Source organism: Catharus ustulatus, chromosome 2 (genome assembly GCF_009819885.2).
Source record: "Catharus ustulatus isolate bCatUst1 chromosome 2, bCatUst1.pri.v2, whole genome shotgun sequence".
NCBI classification, from domain to species: domain Eukaryota; kingdom Metazoa; phylum Chordata; class Aves; order Passeriformes; family Turdidae; genus Catharus; species Catharus ustulatus.
This window is the reverse complement of record NC_046222.1, coordinates 61,123,982-61,149,980: the sequence shown is the minus strand read 5'-3', so window position 1 is coordinate 61,149,980 and position 25,999 is coordinate 61,123,982. Positions and strand designations below refer to the sequence as shown.

The following is a 25,999-nucleotide window of genomic DNA, read 5'->3' as shown; positions in this document are numbered from 1 at the left end:
ATAGTTTTGTCCTGTCCAAAACAGCACTTTTGCAAATAACTCCTGGCTTCTGTCCAGGAATGAATATCAACCACATCTCCCAACAGGCATTTTAGATACTACCACACCATTTTCGGAGGTAAAAAAGTTTTCTAGCAATGGAAGTTGGCACTCTCAGACCTGTTGGCCTCAGAAGTGACAGTGATTGACAGTGTTTAATTTATCAGTACCGATGCAGAGGTGGGGGAGTGAAGCACAGTACTGGATTTGGGGTCTGAATAACTAGAGCTGTCATGGGAAAATATTAACTCTGCTGCCAGGATCATTGAGAAATGTGCTGGAAGGGGTTGGTGCATGACAGTGGAAATCAGTCCATGTTGTAGGTGGTCTCTGTGGGGCCTCGGATATATGGCTTTACATTCTAAAGCTACTCTTCAGGAAGAGTCCTTTTTTTAAAGCAGCTATGCAAAACAATTTATTTGAAGATCACCAAGTAAGTGTAAAGTACAGAACCGTGAATTTGCTCAGTGTTCCACTGAGAATTGTGTGATTCAGGCAGCCTGTACTCACAAGCTACTTGTGAGCCCACATGCATTTCTCACTCTTTGGGACTAAATGCTGTCCACATTCCCAGTAGGGTGAGAGGAGGGTGGTTATAAAAGGGGATGGTTATAAAAGACAGAGTGAGCCAAGGTTCCTCTGGCCTGTAGGAGTTCACATGCTCCAACAGGATCACCAGCCCTGACAGCTGAGAAGCAGACAGCTCCACAGTTGATTCCAAAAAACAACTGCAACAGATCTGAAGACCCACAATGATCTCATTGCAAGATCCAAGGTCTATAATCCTTTGCAGAGTAAGGTTTTCAATTTAGTGTGTCATTTGCTTTTAACTACTGTCACATCTACAAGGATAACAAAAGTCTTGCAAAGGATTCCTCCTTCGGGACATGAATGAGGTTATGGACTGAGGACCCAGCATTTTCTTCTACCCAGGAGTTGCACAACACCACTTGCTAAGCTTTCCATTTGAGACTGTATTCCTCTTAGAACAGAGAGAAAATAAATTTTCTGCCTACAGATAAGTTCCCAGCTTTAAGTCTGTTTTATAGACTAATATTAAAAATACATTAATTAAAAATACCTTCATGTAATCTTCGCTAGTTCTTCCCAATGGAACAAGTGGCATTTAATTCTTTTGCTTTAATTGATGGATATTGAAATGCCAGAATACGGAAAAATATACTGCCTTTTATGTTAGTACATTTGGATTAAAAAAAAAAAAAAAAGGCAGCACAATAGTTTTGTATTTATCATTATCATAAATCTATTTGTTCCTCTTGATAAATTGTAAAATATAATGGCAAATTGTTACTACTACTGAAAACAAGACAGCTCATGAACTTCTTGTTTTCTCAATCTGCAGGATCTCCACCTTTACGATTCTGCTCTAATGAACATCCACAAGCATGCTGAGTCATTCAAAAATAACAATTAAAAAATCAAAAAATAAAGAACCCCAAAGCACGTAAATCATAATAGTAATTGCAAAGATGAGACAACTTGAGTAGTCACTCAGACCCCAGAAGGAGCATTTAGTGTTGGATGACATAGACTCATCAGGTTCCAAATTAATTGCCTGTAAGCAATGCCAAAGTAACATTTCACCATTTTCTTCCAATTCAGCTGGAAAACTAGGAACCTTGCATAAGACATATATGTTAGTTTCACAATTCAACCCAGAATTTTCATGATAACTTTTTAAAACAGCAAGACTCACCCTCTCAGAAAAGAAAGCAATCCAACCACAAAAACCTCAACCCCAAATTCATTCAAGACATCTTTTTGCAGCACCAGCAAGTTCATTTCTGGAGTGTGTTTAGGTGGGGGACTCATCTCTTATAGGTAAAAAACTACATTAAATTATTAAAACATCAAATTCATGTGTGATTTTGATGGCTCTTCTGCAATGCCCTTAACTATGAAGAAAGGCCATTCTCTGGTTATTTCATCCACTTGCTTTCCAACAGAAATCCTCCCAGTAGCAACATACCAAGCTTAATACAGTATCCACAGACTTTACTGGCAGTAATGCAAGATCATAGTACAGATGACTTGGACACACCTAATGATAGTTAGCAAAAACTGCTATTTTTGGCTGGGAGGATTTCTTGTCTGCAAGTTCTTGAGCATCTGTTCCTGAGTTTGAGGATAAGAAAAAAAAAAGGTGGCACTAGTTCATCATAGGTATAAGACTTCAAGAAGTATTAAAATAAGTTGTTTAAAGAAAAATAAAAAGTAACTTTTCCAAGAGAATTATTTTCATCATTTCCTACCCAGACTCAAAACTAATCTATCCTCTCAACCCACCTACTTTTTTTTTTCCCTGACTGGATGAAATAACACAGCTCGGCTGTTCATTCCTCTCACCAAGTCATCCAGTATTCCAGGATGCTATTTTAGATGTAAGTTTCATTTATTATCTGAAGTAATAAGCATAAATCCAGTTTTAAGGAAAATGCAGTTTGGTATAAGTCTATTGCATTCCATTCTGTGTGCTCCATCTGCATGTGCAATCTGCTTCTATATTTTCAGCCAGCTTGCATGGGCAGATTAATGCGCACAATTAGAAAGCAACCTCACAGGCGTTCAATAAACTGCTTTCATTATTACACTCAAGAGAGTCCCTTTGGATGTCTATAAAAGCCTAGTTTTCTGCCTGTTAGCTAAATAATTGACAACGCTTAAAATAATCAGGAGCAAATGAACAAAACGAAGACAATTGTGGTGAAAAGAAGCAAACAAAGGATTCTCAAGGCTGCAAATGCTTTTTGTGCGCGCCCTCTTTCATTCTCTTTAGCAACCTGTATTAAAAGTCTGGTCAGGTTTGCACTTGCACTTCTGTGGGGAAAATTTGTTGCCAGCCTGCTGTTTGAACCACACATCATAGGGGACTGAAAACTGGCAAGGACACTAGCATTTATCCTGTAAAAATTGATAAATAAATAAAAATTCTGTTTTGATTCAGGTTTTATTCTCTTGCATTTTATGACTTTTGAGAAAACTGCTTTGGCAGGCAAGCGTATATCAGCTTGGTTTGGTGAACCTCCTGCATTGTGTTTGGAATATGCACTCAGAGACACTCTGGCAAATTCTGTTTCCAGCTCCAAATTCTGAGCAGATTATATTGCGTGTGCACATGTACCCGGGTGCAGCAGTGCCAGGAATTTTTACAGGAATACAACCTTCATGAAAACAGAGGCATGAATATGTAGCAAAGGAAAAGACGAAGTGACACAACAGACATCAAGCACTATTAGAAACTAACTCTATTTTTAATAGTGCTTTTTTCCATTACATAAATAGGTAGATGGCTATTAGGAAAACAGCAGATCCCATCCAACATTGCAATTTCTGGAAAATCAAATACAAATATAATAAAAACATCTAACTAGAGATCTGGGCTAAAACCACATGGTAAGACACCCTACAGTTCAGACACAGATTCACACAGCCTGCACAGCAAGCCTCTGAAAACAGCCAGTCATGACATATCCATCCTCATTACTGTTTAAATGACAACTGTGGTGTACTAACTAAAGAGGGATGTCTTGTAAAGTCCTGCTTCCTTTTGGAAAGATGGGCACTCAGTTCTTCCTTTGCATGGATTAGCAATTGCAAAGTAAGGACTACACAAGCCTCAGTTACTTTTTAATGCACTCTGACAGAAACACAATCAGGCCAATAATGCAAAATGCATCCAGGATATCATGACTCAAAAGGAAGGACTCCATTTCATGTGTAAGTAGTTTCTGGTAAAAAGTCAACAGATACTCCCCATTTTCTACATCTGGCATCTGCAAGGACAGAACCACAAACTACAGTAATCCTGCTATGCAGCAACTTCACCCCAAAGTCTGTTCCTGTGTGCTCTGAAGGCTTTTAATACATAACTTCTTCAGGAGACACCTTGTGAGTTTTTTGCTTTAGTCACTGAACAAAGCCTGAGTCCACCCGGGTCAGAGCAGAGGCTGATCCCAAAATTATGAGGCTTGCAGACTTCTTCACCGCAGTCTGCATGCCTGTCTAGATTACATTCTCACAAGACACAAACACATATTCAAGCAACTGTGGTAACAGATACAGCTGACTTTCAAGGACCTGTTGTACACAAAGAAGCTAACAAGGATTTCAAGAGATAGGAAATAACTATATTCTGTAGATAGCACACAAGGTTACAGACAATCTTTCTTTTCAGCACTCACTTCGTGTTAGACCCTTTGAAAAGGGATTTCAGTGAGAAATAGTGACAGGTTTTTAATCAGAAAAATGAAATTCTGGGGCAACATCATACTTTATTGTCAGAGCATGTTAATGACATGAGAATCCTAAGTGCCTTTCCTTATCAAAAACAAGCGGCACTTGATGCAGGAGAGGTACTGATTGGGCTGTACCCCTTGGAGGTTGTTACAGCTGGAGGTGGTGATCAATTTTAAAAGGTTTCCCAGTTAATGAGACTGCTGGTAGGCATTGATCTCCTCAGGGAAATTGTGATGTTGCACCTACAGATCTTGCAGAGGACAGACTGACAAGGGAGTTTATCTTTTGAAATGGCTCTATAGGCCATAACTTTTTATGCAGCACATGACCTTCATTGCCCCCGTTCCCAGCAAGCAGAGGAGATCAAAATACTCCAGCAGAGACAGTAAGGAGGGGTACAACTTCATATTTGTTCTCTTTGCCTCTAGACGAAGGGTCTTAGAGAAGGGAAGTAATGAGTCACTCAATTTTGCATGGCAGACAAAAGCACATCTCTAAATGCCAATCACTTCTATGTGAACGTGTCACTAATAACCAGTAGCACTTCAGTGGAGTTACTTCACAAAATCTGAAATGTCATACAGAAGCTTTTCATTACTCTTGGATGCTGTCCTCCTTCATGCCAACGTTTCTCAGCAATGGATCCTCAACACCCTCCAGTGGTACACCCTCCCCTCCCTGTGCCCATCAGAGAGTTCTCTCAGACCAGAGAAGGCACAAGTGTCCCTGTGTCTGCTGAGGAATCCACTCTGTAGAAGTAGCTCAGTGTCCAGCTCCCTGAGCCCCAGGCAAAGGGTCATGAACTGCCAACCTTTTGCACAACAAAGGGCCTGGGGACCTGTCACTTGGCCAGGGGAATGGACACTGGGAGAAACTACAGGAGCTGACAACCCCGAGACTTCCCTGTACTTAGACTGCAAGGGGATAAAAGCCATGGGGTTCCTTTGTTCAGGGCGCCTCCTTGGAAGTACCAGCTCAAGCTGCTATTTTATTATCTAGTTATTGCACCATGATTAAACGACATTAAGTATCTGGATGTCTGAGACTCTGCAATGGGAAACCTGGGGTTGAACTGGTAACCTGTTTTGAACGTGGTGTGATTGTGAGCGTGGGGGGTTTGGCTGCAAAGGGGCCCCAACCCCAGCTCAGCTGAGGCCAGGGTGACTGACCGAGTGGCTGCTGGATGGTCGGACAGGCAAGTTTCCTTAACATTGCAGCATGCAAGGGCTTTGCTTAACCTAAACTGCCTTCACTGGAGGTAGGTTTCCAGCTCACCTCCTCCAGGTGAAGGATCTACAGGGCCCTTCTGGTGTATGCTCAATACATAGTACATACAAATAATGTTCTGATAGTTAAACTCGAGCAGTGGAGCTCGAGATGCTCTAGTGATGAGTCCATGTTCACTTTCAGTTGCATTGGAGATGAACCAGCTGAATGCTCGCAAGACTTTCCCTAATCAATGGCTGCCAAGCAGTGCCCAAGCAGCCAGAGTTCCTGCGCCACCTGGGGACTACCTGGCTGCCCACACAGAATCATTTGTGTTGGAAAAGACCTCTATATCATCAGGTCCAGCCATTAAGGCAGCACTGCCAAGTCCAGCACTCAACCATTTCCCTAAGCATCATGTGTGCATGTTTTTAATACCAACAGAAGGGTGACTCAGCCACTTCCCTGGGCAGCCCGTTCCAATGCATGGCCACCCTTTAGGTGAAAGAATTTTTCACGCATGCCCATTTCCTGCTTTCCTGTGTTTCAGAGGGTTTGGGCCTGCTTTTGCAGAACCAAATTTTCTTTTAATGGTAAAGAGTACTCAATAGCAGGATTCATTTCACCCTAAGTAAAAATAAAGGTATAGACAGTGAAGGTAAAAGAAGGGAAGAGATATGGGGCATTCATAACTGAATATGCCTTAAGATAAAAAAATCAGATTAAATGGGAAGACAAGAACTCTGACAACTCCCTGAGGAAAAGCAAGGCCCATACCTGAGGACCTTGCACTGCAAAGATCTGATGTGTCTGTTGTTGATTTAGGCTCAAAGAGAATCAAAGTATCTAGTCTGTCAAAAACAGGCAGAGATCTAAAGTTGTGAGATCTTCAGAATTCCTGAGGAATCAAGAGGGGGTGTGTGTGTGTGTGTGTGTGTATGTGTGTGTGTGTAGGCATCCACACCAGGAAAAACAGCAAGCCAAACACCAGTATCTAGAGAAAAATACTGGCAACATATTAAGGGAAAGAGCTACGCCTAAAGCCAAATTGGAAGAAACAAAAGGAAAAATAGAAGAAAAGCTGGAATCAGTGACAAAGCACTAAAATGTCTGTACCTTAGCGAACAGTCTGGGCAAATGATGAAGGAACTGGAGCCACTACCATGGGACAGAAGTCCTTCTTTAAAGGTCACAGAGAAGGAAAAAGCAATCAATCAGGCTAAGAATACAGGTGAGTAATTTCAGAAGCCAAAGATAAAAAAGGTAGAGGTGACTAAACAACATGTGTGTTAATTATCTGATAGAATCAGTTTGGATCAGTTAAAAACAAATAAATGGGGTAGAGTGAATGGGCAAGGCAGGAACTTCACTGCCAATGAATTAATTATATCAGGACTTAGGCTGTATCTAAATCTGGCATTAAGTAGGTATTGGGAATTAGGTCTTTACAATAGATCTCCACATTTAAGTAGGACTATGCTAAATAGAGGAAGTCCTCATTATTTACATGTGGGTTAGACTTCTTTACTAGTCAACAAAATAAATGGGTGGAGATGTAATGTAGATTCTGTTTTGATAATTAGTCTTGGATTGAATAATTAGATACTGATTCAGTTGGAGTAAAAAAGTATGAAGTAATTTTATAATTCATAATTTTAATTCCAAAGTATTTGTTTTAAGAAGCCAGGAGACGTTTACAGGACAAAATTACTCACAGAATAAGGTGTGGAGGAGGCTTGAATATTTCGCAGAATCATAAAATCATTGAGGTTGGAAGGGACCTTTGGATGCCATCTTGTCCTACCCTCTGCTCAAGTAGGGCTGCCTTGAGACAGCTGCCCAGAACTTTTGAATATGTCTAAGGATGGAGAATCCACAACATGCCTGTGTAACCTGTGCTCATGTTCAGCCACTCTCAGGGTAAAAATGTGTTCAGTAGGAACCTCCTGTGGTTCAGTTCGGGCCCAATATCTTGAAGTCAAAAGTTTCAAGTCAAAACTTGAAAAAAATAGCAACAGAAGCCAAATCCTTCCTAAGCCCCAAACCAGGGAAAAAACCCACAAACAAATAATATAATATTAAATAATAATTAAAAACCCAAACAAAGAAAACAGAAGGACAAGTAGATCAGGAATTTTAGGTAATAGGTGTCAAATTTTACTTACTACTTTTGATCTTCAAGAAGCATCTCTCTTCTTTGCATTTCTTCTTGTCTTTTTTTAACTTCAAGTCTCTCTGCCTACAGCATTAAAACCAAGAAAAAATATTTGAGGTTTCCAAAAAAACAGAAACAAACATCAATTATTTTAATTTCAATATTTTGGTTTTTAAAAGGTCTATAGCAGTTGGGTACAGAAGTGACCCTCAAATTTAAAGGTATTCACTCATGAACAAGCATCTCCTAGTCAAGAGACCTGTTTAAATTAGAAAATGACATGGTGTTTCTGGTTTCCATCCACCCAAAAGGCCTTGTGAGCCTTCACAGCTATCACAGCCCTGCTGGGGGACATCTCAGGCTGCCACTGATACAACCTTGGTCCTTGCAAGAAGGCAGAAGACCTAAATCTCTGCGCCACAGCAGATGATAGTCCTGTGGCACAGTGATGTGAGTATAAGTAGCTCACAGACCTCACCTGCAGGAACATTGGGTACTGGCCAGTTGAATTCATGCTAAGACAGATGAAAGTGGGAGACATTTGTACTTAACCAGCATTCTTGTGCCTCAGATACCATAGCTGGTGCAAGACCCACCCAAATCCTTGACACATAAAACTCCTCTGTGAATCGAGATACTGCACAAATGATTAAGTCCTTTAATATATAATTGCACATAATTTCCAATGGAAGTATCATCTAAGCTGCCCAAATCCCAAACTCAAGTAGAATAAAACACTAAAATAAAGCAAAAATTAAAGAACTTGCTGCAACATCAGCAACATGCAGTTCAAGCTAAATTCCAATAAAAGGAGGCCAGACAATTTTTTGTTTTGGCTCACAGGATGCAGTTAGGTCCAGTGGGAAGAGCAGTCAAAAGGCAGTTTGGTGTAAGAAAAGCACAAATTAGAAGTGCCAACCTGAGATTTCAGTCCACTGTATTTTGAACTCCCACACTGCAGTTGGTGGGGGGATGCTCCCGTAGGAGCTCCCAGGAAATGATCACAACAACTCACATGCAGAGCAAAATACAGCCTCAGACTGTCACTCTGTTCATTGCCCACCCTCAAAATGAAAAAAGGTAATTGCTTGGTAACCCAGCAACCAGGCACTGCTCTGAACAAAGTGCCCTGGAAATTTCAGACAATACCTTGCAGAGATGAGAAGGGAGGTGTAGGTGAAAATGGCCCCTGTGGCCAGAGCCCCAACTCAGGGAGAGAACACTGCCTGAGCAGAGATACTGTGCAAGGACAGGGAGAACAAGCAGGGGAACATGTGTAAGGGGGTAAGGGGTGTTAAGAACAGAGTTGAAGCCCCCAGTTCTATAATCTTCTTCCTGTCCTGCAATGAAAAGCATTTCAGAAAAATTATAATTCTACTGGCAGTTACTCAATTACTTTGCCTTTAGCAATTTCAGGATGCGTATTTTTTAATTGGATAAAGAATGACTGTCTGAAAGAGATTTGCAAAACAAGTGCAAATTTCTCCTTCGCCAGCATTGGATTAAGAAAGAAAATCCTTTCAGATGCCTGCAGATAGGAAAAGAGCCACTATGTTGTGTGATGATATAAAGTGCTGGAAGGCAAAAGACTTAGAATCTGTTATTTGGAAAAAGGCAGTGAGAAATAAACAAAAGGAGGAAGGCAAATCTCTGAATAAGATGTCCTGTTGTTCATTCATTTGACATGCAGAGACAGTGATAGAATGTATGACATACTGATGCAATTCAAAAATTTTACCAAACTGTAGTAAGGAGCATCACTAAACAGTATGGGTGATTTTAGAGTGTTAAGGGGATATATTGTTTGCTCCTAACCTGGACACAGATGGTATTTTAGGTAAAAAAACTCCTACTCATTTGTGCAGCTTCACAGTTTACAGGAAAAGAAAGGAAAGAGGCAGAAAAGAAATCTTATGCCTTGTGTTATTGTCAAAGATGATGCTGTTACCCTTGAGACACCAGCCATAGCTCCCGGGCTTTTCCTCAACACTGCCCAGTACTGCAAGCTGATGCCTTCACCTCTGAGAAAACACTGGATGTGGGATCATATTACAAGGCTCCTGAAAGTTCAAAAAAAGGAATTCAAAAAGTTCCAAAAAATCCAAAGCTCGCAGGACTTGTTGTGGTCTGGCTCCTAGCTAGTGACGTCAAGAGAACAGTGATATTAACTTTGATAAATACAACCCCTCAGTATCAACTCTGTCTCCCACTAAATGAAAAAATAAAGAAATATCCTACAGCTATTCTACCACCAGAATGGCACCTGAAGAAAACTTCAGCATCTCAAAATTACTCACTTGTGGCTGGCATGACTATTTTTCACTCTGGAAGTTTACCCTAGGACACCTGCATAAGGATGCATACAAGTGACAGGCGACAGGACGAGGACATTCTCTAACTAATGACAATCTATCAGTAGACATTGCCAAAGCACTCCACATTTGGCACCATGTTCAAAAAGCCAAGAGTGGAACAGCTGTGATATTGAAGGTAAACACTTTGAAAAATGCCAGCAGAAGGTCTGTAAAGTGCCCAGTTTTAACAAATTCCTGAAAAAAGGCTACTCATGCTGATTAACACAGTCAAATTAAAGAGCACATGATTTGATAAAGAATAAAACAAAATTACTGCTTTTCCTAAATAAGACAGTTTCTGAAGTTGGCAGGACTTTTTACTACATAATGTAAGAGAAAAAAACGTTGCATGCAGTAGAATTACACTGAGCCTTTTCACTTCAAATTGTTTGAATTTCTAATATTCAGTCCAGACCTAAACCGTACAAGGAAAGGCTAAAGGCAGGGTAACAGCAATCAAAATTCAGTGACAGGAAACAGAAATATCCGTTGCACTGAGTCTTCCAATTTTACATAAGACAAATGAGAAATGCTTAAAAAACAAGAAGCCAAGTATCAGCTGCTTGCTTATTTTTTGGGGAACTTCGACAGTCCTTTCACCCAATAGACACAAAGGAAATTATGATCCAGTCTGGTCAAACATTATGATGTGAAGGGCTGCACAAAAGATTCCAACTCCAGACATCTATTACTAATGAGCAAATAGTAAAAAACTACCTCTCATGTACTTCAACACTTTCTGCAGATTAGACACACATCTCAGCATCAGGGGAAAATGCATAAAAAGGGAATTGCCTGTTCACATTACTAAATCTTTTCCAAATTATTTCACTGAGCACTCAGATCATTAGCTTTGAATACCCAAACTCAGGCAGCCCACAGCTACCCCATGAACAAACCCACCAGTCCCAGGACAAGCTGCCTGTCCATAAAGTGCACAGGAGACCCGAGTATTTGTTCACACAAGGTGGCTCTGTGGAGCACGGAATGAAGAATCTTTCCTCTCTCTGGAAGCTGGAGAGAGACAAGGTAGAGGCCAAGCTGGTCTTCAAGCAGCTAATGTCTCCATGGTTAGTTAGAGGATGACAGAGAGAGGCAGGCGGACTTGTACAGATAGTGAGGCAGACCTTCCCTATTTGGGTCCTGCTTTGGCAGACACACAGTTTTTGCTTGCTCACAAAGATAATGGGAAAGGGGATGTTGCTTTTCTCTGAAAAACCAGCATTAAAATTAACATAAACAGATCCTAAGTTCACAAGCAGCACTGGCTTACAGTACATCATCCTTACAATCAAGGAGGAGCTGAGCCGAGTATCAGCACCCGTTCTAGTCATCGCACATTAGTCTGTAGGGCTTTGCCATTCATGTCTGTTGGCAAAGAAGCTTTCCAGCTGTGAAAGTTCCAGGGCTCCTGCTGATAAAGCTGGCTAGCTATTATCTTCTCTCAGACTGTCACACAATTTGGTTTTTATTGAATGAATAATAACCTTGAGCAAAAGAAGGGCTGGCCAGCAACAAAAGACAGCCTGTGAACTTGCAGAAAGACATGCTCCCAGCCAATGCCCTACAGGTGCAGTTGAATACAAATCTATCACTTCAAATAAAAAGCTCCTTTCCTTTGGTAAACAGAGCCCAACAGTGGTTGTACAGCACCAGTAGGATCCATGTCATTCTCAGGTCTTGGGAGCCTTTGATCTGTAGACAGGGTGAGATAGCCAAATTGACACCTTCCAGGGGCTTTTCATCATGCTCTCCTTAAACTCAAAGTTGAATTTTTGATACCTAATCATCTTCCAAGAAGAAATCTTCATCATCTCACTCACTATTGTGGAAGACAATCTGAATAAACAAATCAAACTAAGAGTTTCCTTTCATGTACCTCTGTTTTGTTTGATTGCTTTGTGGGTATATGTTTATTTAGTCAAATTAGACAATCTGTTTGGCAAAGATGCTTCCTGCAATGTTGCATCCTCCTTCAGAAAAAATGGATACTTACAGTTTTACTATCTACAACGTCTATAAAGATTTTATAATCTGTGGGAGTGAAGGTAAGGAAATTAAAGAGCATGAAAACAAACCTGATACATCAATATATTTTCCAGGTGTAACTAGAAATTATAGCAGTCTTGTAACATTTTTCTTGTCTGATACCCATGGGCAAACAACATAAATAATTAATCCACTCTCTTCTACTGCATCTGGAGCTATACATGAGATGGTAACAGCTAACGACATTTTCAGGTGATAATATTTATTGTCCTGTAAGCTATTGTGTATGAGCTTATGCCCAAGGTATAATACTAACCACTGAGAGACCAGGAACAGACTAACCACTACCTAGAGGCAATTACAATTATTTTTGTTTATGTGTGCCCTTGTACACCAACCAGTATTGACAATTTTTTAATTAACTCTCAACAATCAGTTTCTGCACAGAAAATCATTTTTACTGTTGTGGAGACAAAATTTGCAAACCTAAAATCTCCCTTTCTCTCCTTGTTAAGCACATCAGTATCTTCTCCCTCTCCTTTAATTTTTCATTTAAATTCCACACCGCATTCTCAAGCAAATATACTTGTTGCCACCAAGGAGACTTTTACAAAGGCTTGTGCAGCACAAAGGACAAGAAGATGCTTTAGCAAAATAATAAAATAATAAAAGAAAATTTGAAAGTGATCTAACATTGGTGTCAATATGTGGAGAACATTAGAAGGAAGAGTGAACAGACCTACTAGCAAGACACTTTTGTGTGCAAGCTGTAGAAGGACTGGAGGGGCAGTTAAATTTCAGAGTGCTCTCAGCACAATTCAGGTAGACTACACTGACCTTTCCACGATTTGGAAATCTTTTCCATGCTGACAGGTTGGATTTTCTAGTATTCTTCCCATGTGCACAGGCAATTATGGATTTTTATAAGGTTTTTGTGCCAACTTCTACAATCCAATCTTAGAGAGGGAGCTCATGCCAAAGCAAACCAGGTAACCTGCATGCAGTTTACTCCTGACCTTCGTGCTCTCCCTTTCTGCTAACTCTGACAGAGAGATACAACTGAAAGGAGTTTCTGATGAGCCAAAGGAACACTCAAACCTCCAAAAACCCTGGGTAGGCTTCCTTCAGCCAGCTACAAAGAGTGGAGGACTACAGTTCCTAATTCCTCAATACCATCCAGGGCTACCACTAAATTTAATTAGCCAGCTCCACGTAGTTCAGCAAAATCAAGCATCAAGACATGAACTGTTATCTGGCTTCAAGTTTGCAGTAACCAGTTTACCTTTTCTCTCTGAATTGCTTTCTTTTTCAGGATCTCAGCTTCTTCAGCTGCCTTTTTTGCTTTTACATACTCTTCTCTCTTGTGCTGTGTGACATAAACACAGGAAGTTATTTTACATATTTATGTATACAATGAACGCATAAGATTACTTGACTCATAGTGCACATCTTTCAAATCTAAAGTGTGTTAAGGGAGAGTTTCTGGATTTTTTTCCCCTTAAAATAAGACACTGAGTAATGCAGGCTGTGCAACAGCTACTCCAATATCGGCTAAGAAGGTTGAGAAATCTAGGACTGATAAATGGGCATCCATGTGAGGACTTGCACAGCTGATTGATAACTTACAAGCATTTATACCTCTTGTAACAGGAACAACATTTCCACATAAGCACGGGACAGGGTGGTACATTGATCAATTAGTCCAAGCCTAAGCAGCATGCCGGAAGACACAGCACGGCATTTAAGTGGCTTTACAACTGCTCTGGTTGTTATTTGAGATATCATCTGTGATACAGATTGCTACATATTTATAGAAAGATTTCTCATTTTCTTTGGTGCAGAACATTAGTTTCTGATTTTCTGCTGCTTCCTTCAGGTTTCATGACTTTCTCCTGTCAAGCAGCTGTGAGTTCACTTTATAGTCATACAAAACTATAGGCAAAGCTTTCTTTTGAGTTCTAAAAATAAACAAACAGAATTATTCTTACAGACCTTTTTCTGGTATTTAGATTGCATGAGAATCATTTGCTGGTTTTGTCGTACTTGAGCCTCTGATTCGTTTCCACCTTAAAAAAACCCAAAAATATAAATAGCACTTTGTATGACCACTTTAACTGCAAATGCCCGTCAATTCACAATACAGCAATATAACAGATTGGATGTATACATATACAGGAAATTTTTCATAATTACAGTAGCTGTCTGACATTAAAGAGAACAGGTAGAAGACCTTTTTGATCATTTCTTTCATCCATCAAAAGCACTTGCCTATTATTTGCAGAGCACTCATTGTATCATCCACTCTACCAACAAATATGTCCCTGCAATATATGATCAGTTTACTGAGGAACTATTCCATTTTCAGAAAGTCAGTCATGCTTTGCAGGTGAGTTTTCATTTTCACATCCAGCTATCCCCACCTTTGCTCGGTTTATCACAGACATACAGACAGAAATTCTATTGCTAAAAAGTTTATCTTTTATCTAATTTAGGATCTTGGACTCTGCTAGCTCTAATGGGATACTATCATTTTAATTTTTTCTAAATAATGTCTTGAGGCTCAAGGAAGAATCATCTTTCTGAGATGGAAGTAAAAGCCTTTTCCCACAGACCTCACATTCAGTAGAAGGTGTACTTTTCCAAAGCCATGGACTCTCTTTTGTGAACATCTAAAGCTCTGGACATAATGTCCAGCCTTCAATAAAAAGAAACAAAATGACCACAAACAAACAAACAAAACAAAACAAAATGAAAAGAAAAAACAAACAAAAACACACAAAAAAATTATACTAGATTTTAAGGGATGGAGGAAGTGACTTTGATTCTATTACTCCGCTCTATTTTCCAAAATATTTTCTTTCTATAGTAAAGGAAATAATTTGTTACTGAAACAATTTTCAATTGTTGCAAAAATAACAGCATCTCTCACTCCATTCTGAGAATGGGACCTGTATTTTCCCAATTTATTTTTTTCATTAGGAATTCCCCTCTATGTGATTCTTAATTCTACAGAAGCAGCTGGACCAATATGTGCTGCCTTAGGTGCCTGATATCCTGGGCTCTATCAAAAGCAGCATGGGCAGCCAGTCGAGGGAATGTGATTCTGCCCCTCTGTCCTGCTCTGCTGAGATCCCACCTGCAGTGCTTCATCCAGCTCTGGAGTCCCTAGTATCAGAAGGACATGGACCTGCTGGATTGAGTCCATGGGTCAAAGATGATCAGAGGGCTAGAGCACCTTTCCTGTGAAGACAGGCTAAGAGAGCCAGGATTGTTCCCTCAGGAGAGGAGAAGGGTCCAGGGAGACCTCCTAGCATCCTTTCAGTATTTGAAGGGGTGTACAAGAGAGCTGGAGAGGGAATTTTTACAAGACCATACAGTAGTAGGACAAGGAACAACGGCTTTAAACTGAAAGAGCAGAGATTTAGATTGAATATAATAAAGAAATGTTTCACTATAAGGTGCTGAGGCACTGACACAGATTGGCCAGAAAAGCTATGGATGCCCTATCTCTGGAGGTGTTCAAGGCCAGGTTGGATGGGGTTTTGAGCAACCTGGTCTAGTGGAACATATCCCTGCCCCTGGCAGGGTGGTTAAAACAAAATTATATTTAAGTTTCCTTCAGACCCAAACCTTTCTATGGAATGTATGACAACTATGGACCTTTCAGGAGGGATCACTCTTGTCTAAAGGTAGCTGTCTCCATTTACTAGTGGAAGGTAACTAATCTTTAGGAGCTTTTGTGACATTCAGTGAATGGGAGATCAATTCCCTAAGTGTGGCAACATTTCTATGGACACAAATAAATCCCTAGGATAAGTTCTCAAAAGAGAGTGACCATACAGTATAGAAGCAATAAGCTTAGAGTAGCAATAAGCATACAGCTAGCGTTGTAGAGTGTCTCTTCCCCTAGAAAATAAAAATGCTGCTGAACAAGTTTTATTTGCAAAATTTTTTGTGCACTGTAGTTTTTTTCATTGGTACTGATGGACATCATCTCAGAACAAACATTTCTCTGATCATTATTAGAAATTGCCTATAGCCTTTCAGCCAGGTTTAATTCATTCAAGTTGGCTTGGCTGTAACATGTCAAATGTTCTACTGAAGTCAGAGGGTGTTGTGCTCATATATAATAATAGTAGAAAAGAGACTATTTCATTTATCAGGGATGATTTGTTGCTCCACTCGTGGCTTAGGGAGAAAAGTAGAACTTGCATCCTTCATTGCTCTCATCTCTCCATGATGCCTGAAAGTTTTCCAGTCAAATATTAGAGTTGAAATCCAGAATACTTATTTCCCTATGGAAAGCAGAAGTGTTAAAAAACTTCAACTTTAAGAAACTTCAACTTTATTTAGAGATTTTATTTAGTGACTTGGATTAGATATGCAGTTCCCTAAAATTACTCTGGGAAAATAACACATGATACTTTTTTCCCTTAATGAGTACCTACAGTGATGAAATTAGAGATGTAATTTCAGCTCCATATTTGTTCCTATGGGAATATGTTCTAATAATCTTTGCACCTCAGCTCTTTTCAGAGGTTCTGAACACAGTGCCTGTGTCTCAGTCTCCAGGAGTAAAAGTAGCAGCTAGAGAGCGACTAACGACATCCTATTTTCTTACTTTATTTTTTTGCTGTTAAGCAGCTCCCTAGCCAAGAGAGAATTTAAATGCAGTGGGGCCAGAAGTTGAGACACCTGACACTCAGTCATTGCAGCTTCAAGGGGCACCCTCAGTCACACAGCCAGCCCACACACACCAAACACACGAAATTTCTTTTTCTAGATTTCACTTTCTTCAGCAAAAAGTTCTACAGTCTTCTTGTGACAGGAGTATGTCTTCTGGGAGATACTCACAAGTTCCTAGAAGCAGATGTTACATGCGAACTCACAAAGATTGTGTCTGGCCACACATCTGCACTTGGTGGTGGGAATACAGGGTATTGCCACCACTGCAAACAACTGTGACTCAGCTGCAGGGCAGGACATGTGGGACCAGGATCACCTTGAGCCAAAAATCAGCTCTGGGTTGGAGTCAGTTCAAGTTCCTCTGTCTCCCACCTGCTGTCTATTTTTATACACTACACCACCACAAACTTATCTTGTGTAGCCTGCCAGAGAAAAAACTTAATTTGCAGGTCAAAGCAAACCACATCCTGCACTGTGCACCCCAAATTCTCCTACAACAGCCAAGGCAAGGAAGGCCAGCTCTTATTTTATAAAATGTTTTTAAATTAAGTCGGAAATATCACTAAATTCAATACTTTATAGCAGTTGCAATTCAAGATATCTCCTACACTTTCCCTCACCCATCTGGAAAACATCTTGGTTATCTTAGCAAAAGAACATCAGTTATGTTCAGGGTGTCTTAAATTCTTGCAGCTTTTTACCCTTTCATTTACTTGTCTGTTGTTATCTTTACAAAATTTGTAATACAGGACTTCACGCACATTTAGCCTGCAAATGCTGAAGCTGCAGGGATCACTTTTGCCTGGCAAGAGCCAGCAGCCAGGAAAGCACACGTAGTAACACTGAGGAGTTTCCTTACGGGTAGCTGGAGGGTCTCCAACATGCTATCCATCTGCACACTAACGACAAGTATGTGCCCCCTCAGAGACATCAACCACACACAGTGTAAACAGCAGGACAGTTAATCCATCTGTTTTCCCTAAATGTTACTACAGATTTTCTACTCTGATCTTGACAGATTTCTTGAGTGACAATATCTGTTGTTTTGTTTCAGAAACATCTTCCTTGCCACGATCATCAAGAAGCCCAGAGCACATACAATAGGCTCACGTCAGCCCTTGCTGACACTGAATCTCTTTAGTAAGTAGTGAGAAAAAGTGAAAAATGTCTCATGTCTTCAAAAATTAAATTTTGCAATTCTCAATTGCTGATTTACATGTCTTACCCAGTCTCTGTGGCATCAACGTAATTGGCCCTGGCCTGTGTTCTTTCTTCCACTGCTCCAGGTCATCGAGCTCTTTCTTAGCAACTGAGCAAGTATAAAAGGAAATAAATATACAGAAGTTAGAGGAATACTAAAAAGCAGCTGTTACTGCTAATTGCATGTAATTCTGAAGACCATCTAGGACAAACTTGTTCTCAAGGGATGCAGACGCCCCCACAAGAGGTTATGCAGTCACTTCAATGATCAGCTAATAAGGCAAACATTTTCCCTAACTTGAGACTGTAATAGTGAGCAAGCCTAGGACTCAACCCCAAAAGTAAAGCAAAAACCAGCTAGGACACTGCTAATAGACTGCTTTTTTAACCCCTAGGAACCTATAGGTAAGTTCCACAGTACTTACTCCTGCAGGTAAAGCAGAAGATGTTACAATGAAGATGTTATTGCTCCATAGAGGGAAATCCTTGTGGTGCATTGCTCCCCAGCAGGGAAATGAAAAGTAATTTTCCCTCCCAACCACATGCTCCCTAAATAAAAACAGGAGGAATGCATGAATCAGCTTCAAATTAACACACTTCACCATAGGCACCCACATGTGAGATGGGCAGCAAGCTCCCAGTGTAGTCAGTGGCAGTCAATACAGCCAGGGTGCAGCCATATGCTCTTAGGATGGCTGATTTAACTTCTCTCTTTGTCGACTGACAGAGGAAAAAACACAACAATTTCTTTCACTAGCAAGGCCAACAAAGCCTATGGAAAGAGAAGCTGTGTTTTACACTAGCACTTCAGTTGTCTAGGAGCTTATTTCTCTCTTCTATCCATATATCCTAGTGGCTGGCTATGGCTATCGGAGGCTAACACCAGCCCTCCTCTAACAGGACAAAGCCAGGATTTGGGTAAACTTCTAAAAAGACCCAAAAGACAGATAACTGCCTTTAATTTCACCTTTAAAACAAGCATTTAAGTAGAGACTGCTTTCAGTGAGGTCCTATTTCTGCCAGCATCCAAGCCAGAAATATTTGACCTACTTCAGACCTTTCACGCTGCCAGCACGAAGTGAAAACAGATCTTTATCAGAGCAGCAGCATCTTTGCTGTTAACATCACAGATATTAGACAACTCAACTTACTTTGCTCCAACTGTTTTCTTCTGGTTGCATTTGGAGTTACCAAGACATATGGGCCAACACTAAAATGAAAGAATACACACTTATTTTTCCTGTTTACACAAAATCAGGACTAGAAAGAGTACCTTCATCAGCAAAGTCAGTTTTCTGCTGTTGTAGGAAACAACTTCAAAGAAAAACTAGTATTTATTCTGATCCAGCTCTTTAGGAATTTTTGGTAAGTACTCTAGAAATACTTGTTATATTTGGAACTGGCAGCAGATACCAAGGATAATATTTTCAGGAACTTCTAGCACAGGCTTTGATGTTCTTATTCAAGTCTGACTCTAAACTCCTGACATAGAATCTCATGCATTTCAAATCAAATCACTTCCTTGAATCAAACTGTTCCATGTGAAGACCACTGTCTACTGGGAAAAGCACTGGTGCTGACAGTCCCTCCCCTTACCCTGTAGGCACCAAGCACCTTGTGGACTTAAGCAGTCTGCCCAAAAGTTGTCCAAGGAGTGTGCAAAGTCACACTGTTTGTGATGGACCCAGATGACTTCCTGTGTGCCTGAGCCTCAGTTTCTCTGTCAGCCTTTCATTTTCACCAGGCACCAGGAATTCCTTGGGCATATTCATCTTGCTGTCACGCCTAAGGTGCGACTCACTGAATCAGGACAAGTCCCTGTTTTGCCAGACTTAATTCAAAATGCAGTTGCTGTCTCAAGGAGCTATCAATCTAACGTGACAGCAAAGAGGCAAGACAGGGTTCAGAGTGTATTAAGAGACTCGAGGTGATCAAAAGAGTGATGAAAATGTGTCAGTTCCACTTGAAGAAGACAAAGGATTTTATCTCCATGGTGTATCATGTGAGTAGGAGTTTACAGAGCTCCCACTCAGCAGAAGCTGTGCTATGGGCGTGCAGGTTTAGTAGAAATGCACTAAGCAGCACTTGACCCCACGCATCAGAGTCTTGGCAAGGTTTTATATGCACATGTGGGCACAAATATTTAATCTGGTTTCATTGCAGGGAAAGCACAAAGAGAAGAACAGCTAGCAAAGAATAATCAGGGGTGAAGGCTGAGCCTCTTCAGGAAGGGCCACAGGGAGTGGCTTGAGGACAAACTAGTAAGCAGAGAGAGAAGATGGCAGTGGAAAAGTAATGAAACAATAAGGCCCAAGACTAATGCTTAAAAGGGGAATGAAAATCATGCAAAGAGATCAAAGTGCCCAAAGCTGCCTGCTGCCGTATCGCTGTAATTCAGGGCTTGGAAAGAGAGTATTTATATCCAATTACCTCTTTCTCTTTGAAGACTTATTCTAGGAGGATGTGGATTAATTTATGAGATTAAACTAGTAAAGATAGAGCCGTGAGCTTTAATGGTGCCATTTAATATGATCATTTCCCTTTCTGCCAGCATCCTCTGGTGCCCCCAAGACAGTGAGACTGTTCTGCACATCTCCACCAAATCCCAGACCCTCAAAGGCAGGAGTAAAGAGAGCAGAGAGCAGCAATGCCCCACTGGCATTCACCACACAACTGCAAACATCACTTAAAAGAAGCTTTGACATCACACCTTGCTTATGGCATAACATTCCTCATAGGTGATGTTGTTTCAGATTTTTCTTTATTTGATTGAGTAGTAGCATTTCCAATTTATCCCAAAGTGCCTTTAACAAGCTGCTGTACAATATATCTGTTTTGAGACTTTTTTATAGCTTTTGTTTTTGTTTCAGATATTAAGATCTTATTTCTCCCAAGCTCATACACAAAAATTATTAAGTACCTTTTAAATTCCCCTCCCTTCCCTTTGGCATTGATAAAAGTGTCTGAAATTGTGGGTTGCAATGCTACATATCTTCCCCTCCCAAAAATCAATCAGTGCATCTAAGATATCACACTGCTTTGCAGCACTAGAGGGCAGAAGAGTTTTTATACCATGTACTTTGATGACTTCAAACAGCATTTGTCTTGTTGCTTTGCTTTAAGTTATAATCAATTCTTTTAAAAATAGCCCTTGGCTTGTCTGAACATGTATGAGAAATCACAGTATCAAATCTAGCCCTTTTGCCATGAATCAATTCCTTTATCAGCTTCTGCTTTTTGGTTGGAAGGCTCAGACCCCAGGAGGCCAGGTGGGGCCCATTCTTCTGGTACCTGACCATGGCCTCATCATCACCTCAGAAGGACTGCACATGAAACATAGCAAAGATACAGACAGTTTACGAAAGAGGTAGAGATTACAGTACATTTACCATTTGTTTTCCAGAGAGCAGATTAAGAGTTGTTGTGCTTAAAAAAGTGCTTATTTAAAAGTAAAATTTGTTTCCATTTCATTGAAATAAAGGCAAAGAAAGTGAGGATGACAAGTCTCCAGTGGGGAAGGGAAGGGGAGAACAGGACACCAACTTTTCATTGTCTTTCATCTAATGCCTTGTTTTAGTTATTATTAGAAATTATAAGAGGAAAAAAAAAAGGTGGGGGAAGCATTATTGAGTTTATCTCACTTGATAGTATTCACCTTGGCCTCTGGAAAGAACGTCAGAGTGTGGTTTTGGGTATTGGTATCAGGAAGGGCCTTAAGCTGAAGGAGGGCAGGTTTAGGTTAGATGCTAGACAGAAATTCTTTACTGTGAGGGTGATGAGGCACTGGCACAAGTTGCCCGGAGATGCTGTGGATTCCCCATCCCTGGAGGTGTTTAAGAGCAGGCTGGATGAGGCTCTGAATAGCCTGGTCTAGTGGCAGGATTCCTGCCCATGGCAGGGGGATTGGAACTAGATGACCTTTAAGGTCTCAAAGAATTATTCTCAGATTCTCAGATCAGGGGGAAGGAAGAATAAGCACATGGCAAACTTCTTGTGAGAGGGGTGAAAGTCTGGGTCCAAACTGATTCCTTGCCTTTTAAACCTACAGCACAGCAGCCAGATGAGCTGCTGCCTGAGAAACTCCACCTGCCGTACCAGTTTTAAAATCTTCACCTAATATCCCTTATTTTCTTGAGATTCTCTTTTTGAAGGAAAGAAAGCTAATGCAAAAACCCACCACTAGCTTTCACCTCATGTTTTTATTCAGTTTGCAGGATATTGTATGTCATTTCTTTGTTCAGGCAAAACCTCTGATCCAGTTAAGCCCATAAAACCCGCTACAGCCTGTCAATTTAATATTCCAATCAGTTTCTGGGTTGCCACAGTAGCCATAAGTCTGAAGCAAATTATACTACTTACCTGGGGAGCAATTAAGGAAATGTGAAGATTTGAAGCTATCAGTGGTGTGCAGAATTTTATGCTTTATATCAATATATGAAGTGCTTCAAAATCCACAGACAGAATAGATTATAAAGAATTTACCTTTACAGTTTCCCTAATAATGATTCTAATTGTTACAAGACTTAAGTCTATCTTTGAGGTAGGGTTGTTTTATAAATGCAAGTACAGAAGTCACTGGAAAGGGGCGGAAGAATATCTTGCCCCAGTTATAGCTCTTCAAAAAAGAAAAACCATCTTCTGCCTTTATGGATCATATTAATCTTGATGAGTGTTTTTTGCTTTATTTTCTCTGCAGAAAATGGGAATGCATTGACTCATTACACAGACTGAACAGATATTAATGAGAGTAAGAAAGTTGTAACCCAAAAAGAGAATGTATCTATATTGAAGTTTTAAAAAGGAACCTCTTATGATTTTACAAGCAGATACACAGGACGTACCACGGTTGAAGGATTATAAATACCTATGTAACAATATATATCATTATGGTTTAACCCTGCCACTAACTAGGCACCACACACTTGCTTGCTCACTCTGCCCCCCGTGGTATGGGAGGGAGAATTAGAAGGTTTAAAGTGAGAAAACTCATGGGTTGGGATAAAGACAGCTTAACAGTTGCACACACAAGCAAAGCAGGACACAGAATGCATTCACCACTTCCCATGGGCAGACAGGTTTTTCAGCCAAGCCCAGGAGAGCAGGGCTCCATCACAGGTATGGTGCCTTGGGAAGATGAACTCCATCACTTTGTGCATCCCACCCCTCCTTCTCCTTTCCTCAGCTATGTATGCATGAGGTGTTATGGCATACACCTCTGCCAGTTGGGGTCAGCTGTATTCACTGTGCCCTCTCACAACTCCTTGTGCACCCCCAGCCCTCTCTCTGGTGGGAGGCAGAAAAGACCCTGACTGTGCCAACCCTGCTCAGCTGTAACAAACACATCCCTGTGCTATCAACACTTTCAGTCACAAATCCAAACAGTAGCCCGACAGCAGCTACTATGAAGAAAATAAGCTCTACTCAAGCCAAAACCAGCACATACAGAGAGAGATATAAAACATTCCAGCCAGGAGAAACAGGCCATACAGTCATAGATAATCTGTAATGATAGTTTACACTTGGAGTGATCAGTAACATAAGAAAAACCACATCTGAAAACTTAAATTCTGAATCATATATGTAAATCTATTCTTCTAGCTAGCTCAAGGACATCTTTTCAGTGCTTTGAAGGCATTGAACACAGCAACTGTTGTTCTACTTTCTTTCAGATTTGTATAAAATAATTTATTTCTAAAATTCAAAAAACACATGAGGACTCCTGTTCACTGGTAATAGGTTTTTCAGAACTGTGCTCTTCAGTTTTTCTTCAAGACCACTCCAGATATCTACCATAGGAGAGATTTTCAAATGAAGTGTGAAATAGTTTAAAGAGTTACAAAATGAATGGGTGTTACAAACTATTTCCAGTTTCGCTGTGCTTTATACCACGGGTGCATTGGTACATAAATGTCACAGAGCTGAAAGCCAAATATCTTGCTCTGCTGGGCAGAGTGCTCTGCATAACAAACAGAAACTAAGGAGAATGAAGTTGGAGAGCAACACAAATGACTAAATCTTGGTGAGGAGACATGGGCAGATTTAGTTTGAGGAGGGACCTAGGGAAGGATATGGGTGAGATACTGCATTAGATTGTATGTTAAGACTGAATTTAAAAGAGAAAAAGGATCGAACTGCCAAAGCCAACTCTTGAATTTCTTTCAAAGATACACTAAGTTGAACTTTGCATTCATTTATCAGGAATTGTTTTAAGAGCTGTCAAGTCCACACCACCACAAAATATAGTTTTCTCCAAAGTTCCCATGCCTGATGGAGCAGCCATATGCTTCTGAGCAGTGCAGAAGCTGCCAAATTAAAGGGCTACAAGATGCCAAATCCCAGCAAGCAGAGAACTGTCCTGTAGGTATCCCTATTTTGCAATGCACACACACCCAGATGCTAATGATATTTGACAGCCACAGTTCTAGACCTCAGCTGAGCAATATGCTCTGTGTCCCAGCAGTGCCATAAGCAGAGCTCTAGGAGAGTGTTCAAACCTTGCATGCAGGCCTGGGGCTCTGGCTTTCCATCTTCATCAGTGGCATCATCTTACCACTTTGCAGCTCAGAGACAAAAGTGATTTACTGGGGCTTAGCATTACACACAGTCTGATTCATCCTCACTGCACATGTGCTCTTAACACAAGAGGCAGAAAATAAACTACATTAGCAGGAAATGTTTATAATCAAGAATCTACCTTCACAAACTTTGTCCTGTGTTTGCCACACACCAGGAATGCACCTAATTACCACAGTTAAAATGATGTCTGGAAGATTATTAAACCAGGGTAACTCACTTCTGTATCTGGTCCCCTTCATTGAGAACAAACAACATTTCTGCTATTATGTGGCTTTAGGTAAAAGCAAAGAGTTAAATGCTGAAGAAGTGAACTTTCAAGGGGAAGAGAGAAGGGAGAGAGCAGCAGAGAGCACCCCAGGAGAAAATAAGGGTCAGAAATATGCTGGAAAGAAACAGACCTGAGATTGTGGTGTTACCAACATGCTTGTAGAGAAATTCCTGAAGTTAAAATCTGGTCCAAAGTCTAAAACTGAAACTTGGAACTGAATTTCCAACAGTTTAGATGACGCTCAGACTCAGCGGCTTGTTGTGGAATTAGCACATCAGAAAGAAGGGCAGACACTTCAGCCAGTACTCTGTTTTGGACCATCTCAACCAGCCTCTAAAGATCCAAGGAATTGTCACCCTGAAGGATCAAATCAGGAAGCCAAGGGGTAGCTCTCAGCCAGACTTGGCTCAGAGCACAGCCTTCTCTCCTCTGAAAACATTAATTGGTCAGCCTCTGCTTGTGGTCAGATTACACCAAAGGGGCAGAGTTCACTGTGCCAGTGCTGTAGATCAGTTTCAGACCCAGCAAACCCTAGAAAAGTCAGACACAAGCCGTGCTCATGCTGTCCCCATGTCCTAGAGCAGCTAGTTGCCTCAGTGCAGCACAGTGTCAGAGATGTAGGGAGCATGCCAGAGCCAGCTGGAGCACCTGGTAATCACTAGCCCCGAAGAGCATGGAGCATCATACGTGGGCAGGCCAGGCGCTGGGCTTGGCACCACCAAGTGCCGAGCCAAGCCATCCCCTGCAGAAGTGTGTGTATGTTGCATGTCAGTCTTGCCAGCATGCCTAGAGAGCTCAGCAGGTCAGGTGCCATATCACATGAACATTGAGATTGGAGCCAGTGGCATGTTCATTTCTGCTTCCCCCCTTCTTTTCTTTTCTACAATGTATTTCCTCCTCTGGCATCTCTGCATCAGAGAATTTGTCCTTTCCTCGCTCCTGCCCAAACGCAGCATCCTCCCTTACATTTCTTATTCATCACCTTGCCACAACTCCTCATCAAGCCATGCATCAAGAGAACATGTCAGGCCTTGTGCAAAACAAGCTCTTCCAAAAAAGCCTTCTAGTACAGAATTTGGAAGGACTTCCTTGCCTCCCCCAAGCATTACATGGAGCAGCAGACTCCCCAGTCCAGACTAACAGTATAGTTCCTGTCTTACATAGACCCTGTCACCAATCCTGTGGCTGGAGAAAAGGCTGGCTACTGACCACAGTGAAGCCAGGCATCTCTGAAGCACTCCACTGGGCTGTAAACATTAGTACATCAGC

General features: G+C 40.9%; 1 protein-coding gene across 2 annotated transcripts in view; it reads right to left on the bottom strand.

Annotated features, from left to right (window-relative positions):
• EPSTI1 (epithelial stromal interaction 1) overlaps window positions 1–25,999 on the bottom strand; it is a 47,421-nt gene that overhangs the window by 17,821 nt on the left and 3,601 nt on the right. For both annotated transcript variants that reach the window (XM_033084852.1, XM_033084862.1), the window contains exons 2-6: window positions 19,038–19,096; window positions 17,912–17,995; window positions 13,993–14,066; window positions 13,283–13,366; window positions 7,668–7,741 (exon numbers count right to left, since the gene is read on the bottom strand). In XM_033084852.1, coding sequence (XP_032940743.1) covers window positions 7,668–7,741; window positions 13,283–13,366; window positions 13,993–14,066; window positions 17,912–17,995; window positions 19,038–19,096 — 375 coding nt within the window. The remainder of the gene's footprint in view (window positions 1–7,667; window positions 7,742–13,282; window positions 13,367–13,992; window positions 14,067–17,911; window positions 17,996–19,037; window positions 19,097–25,999) is intronic.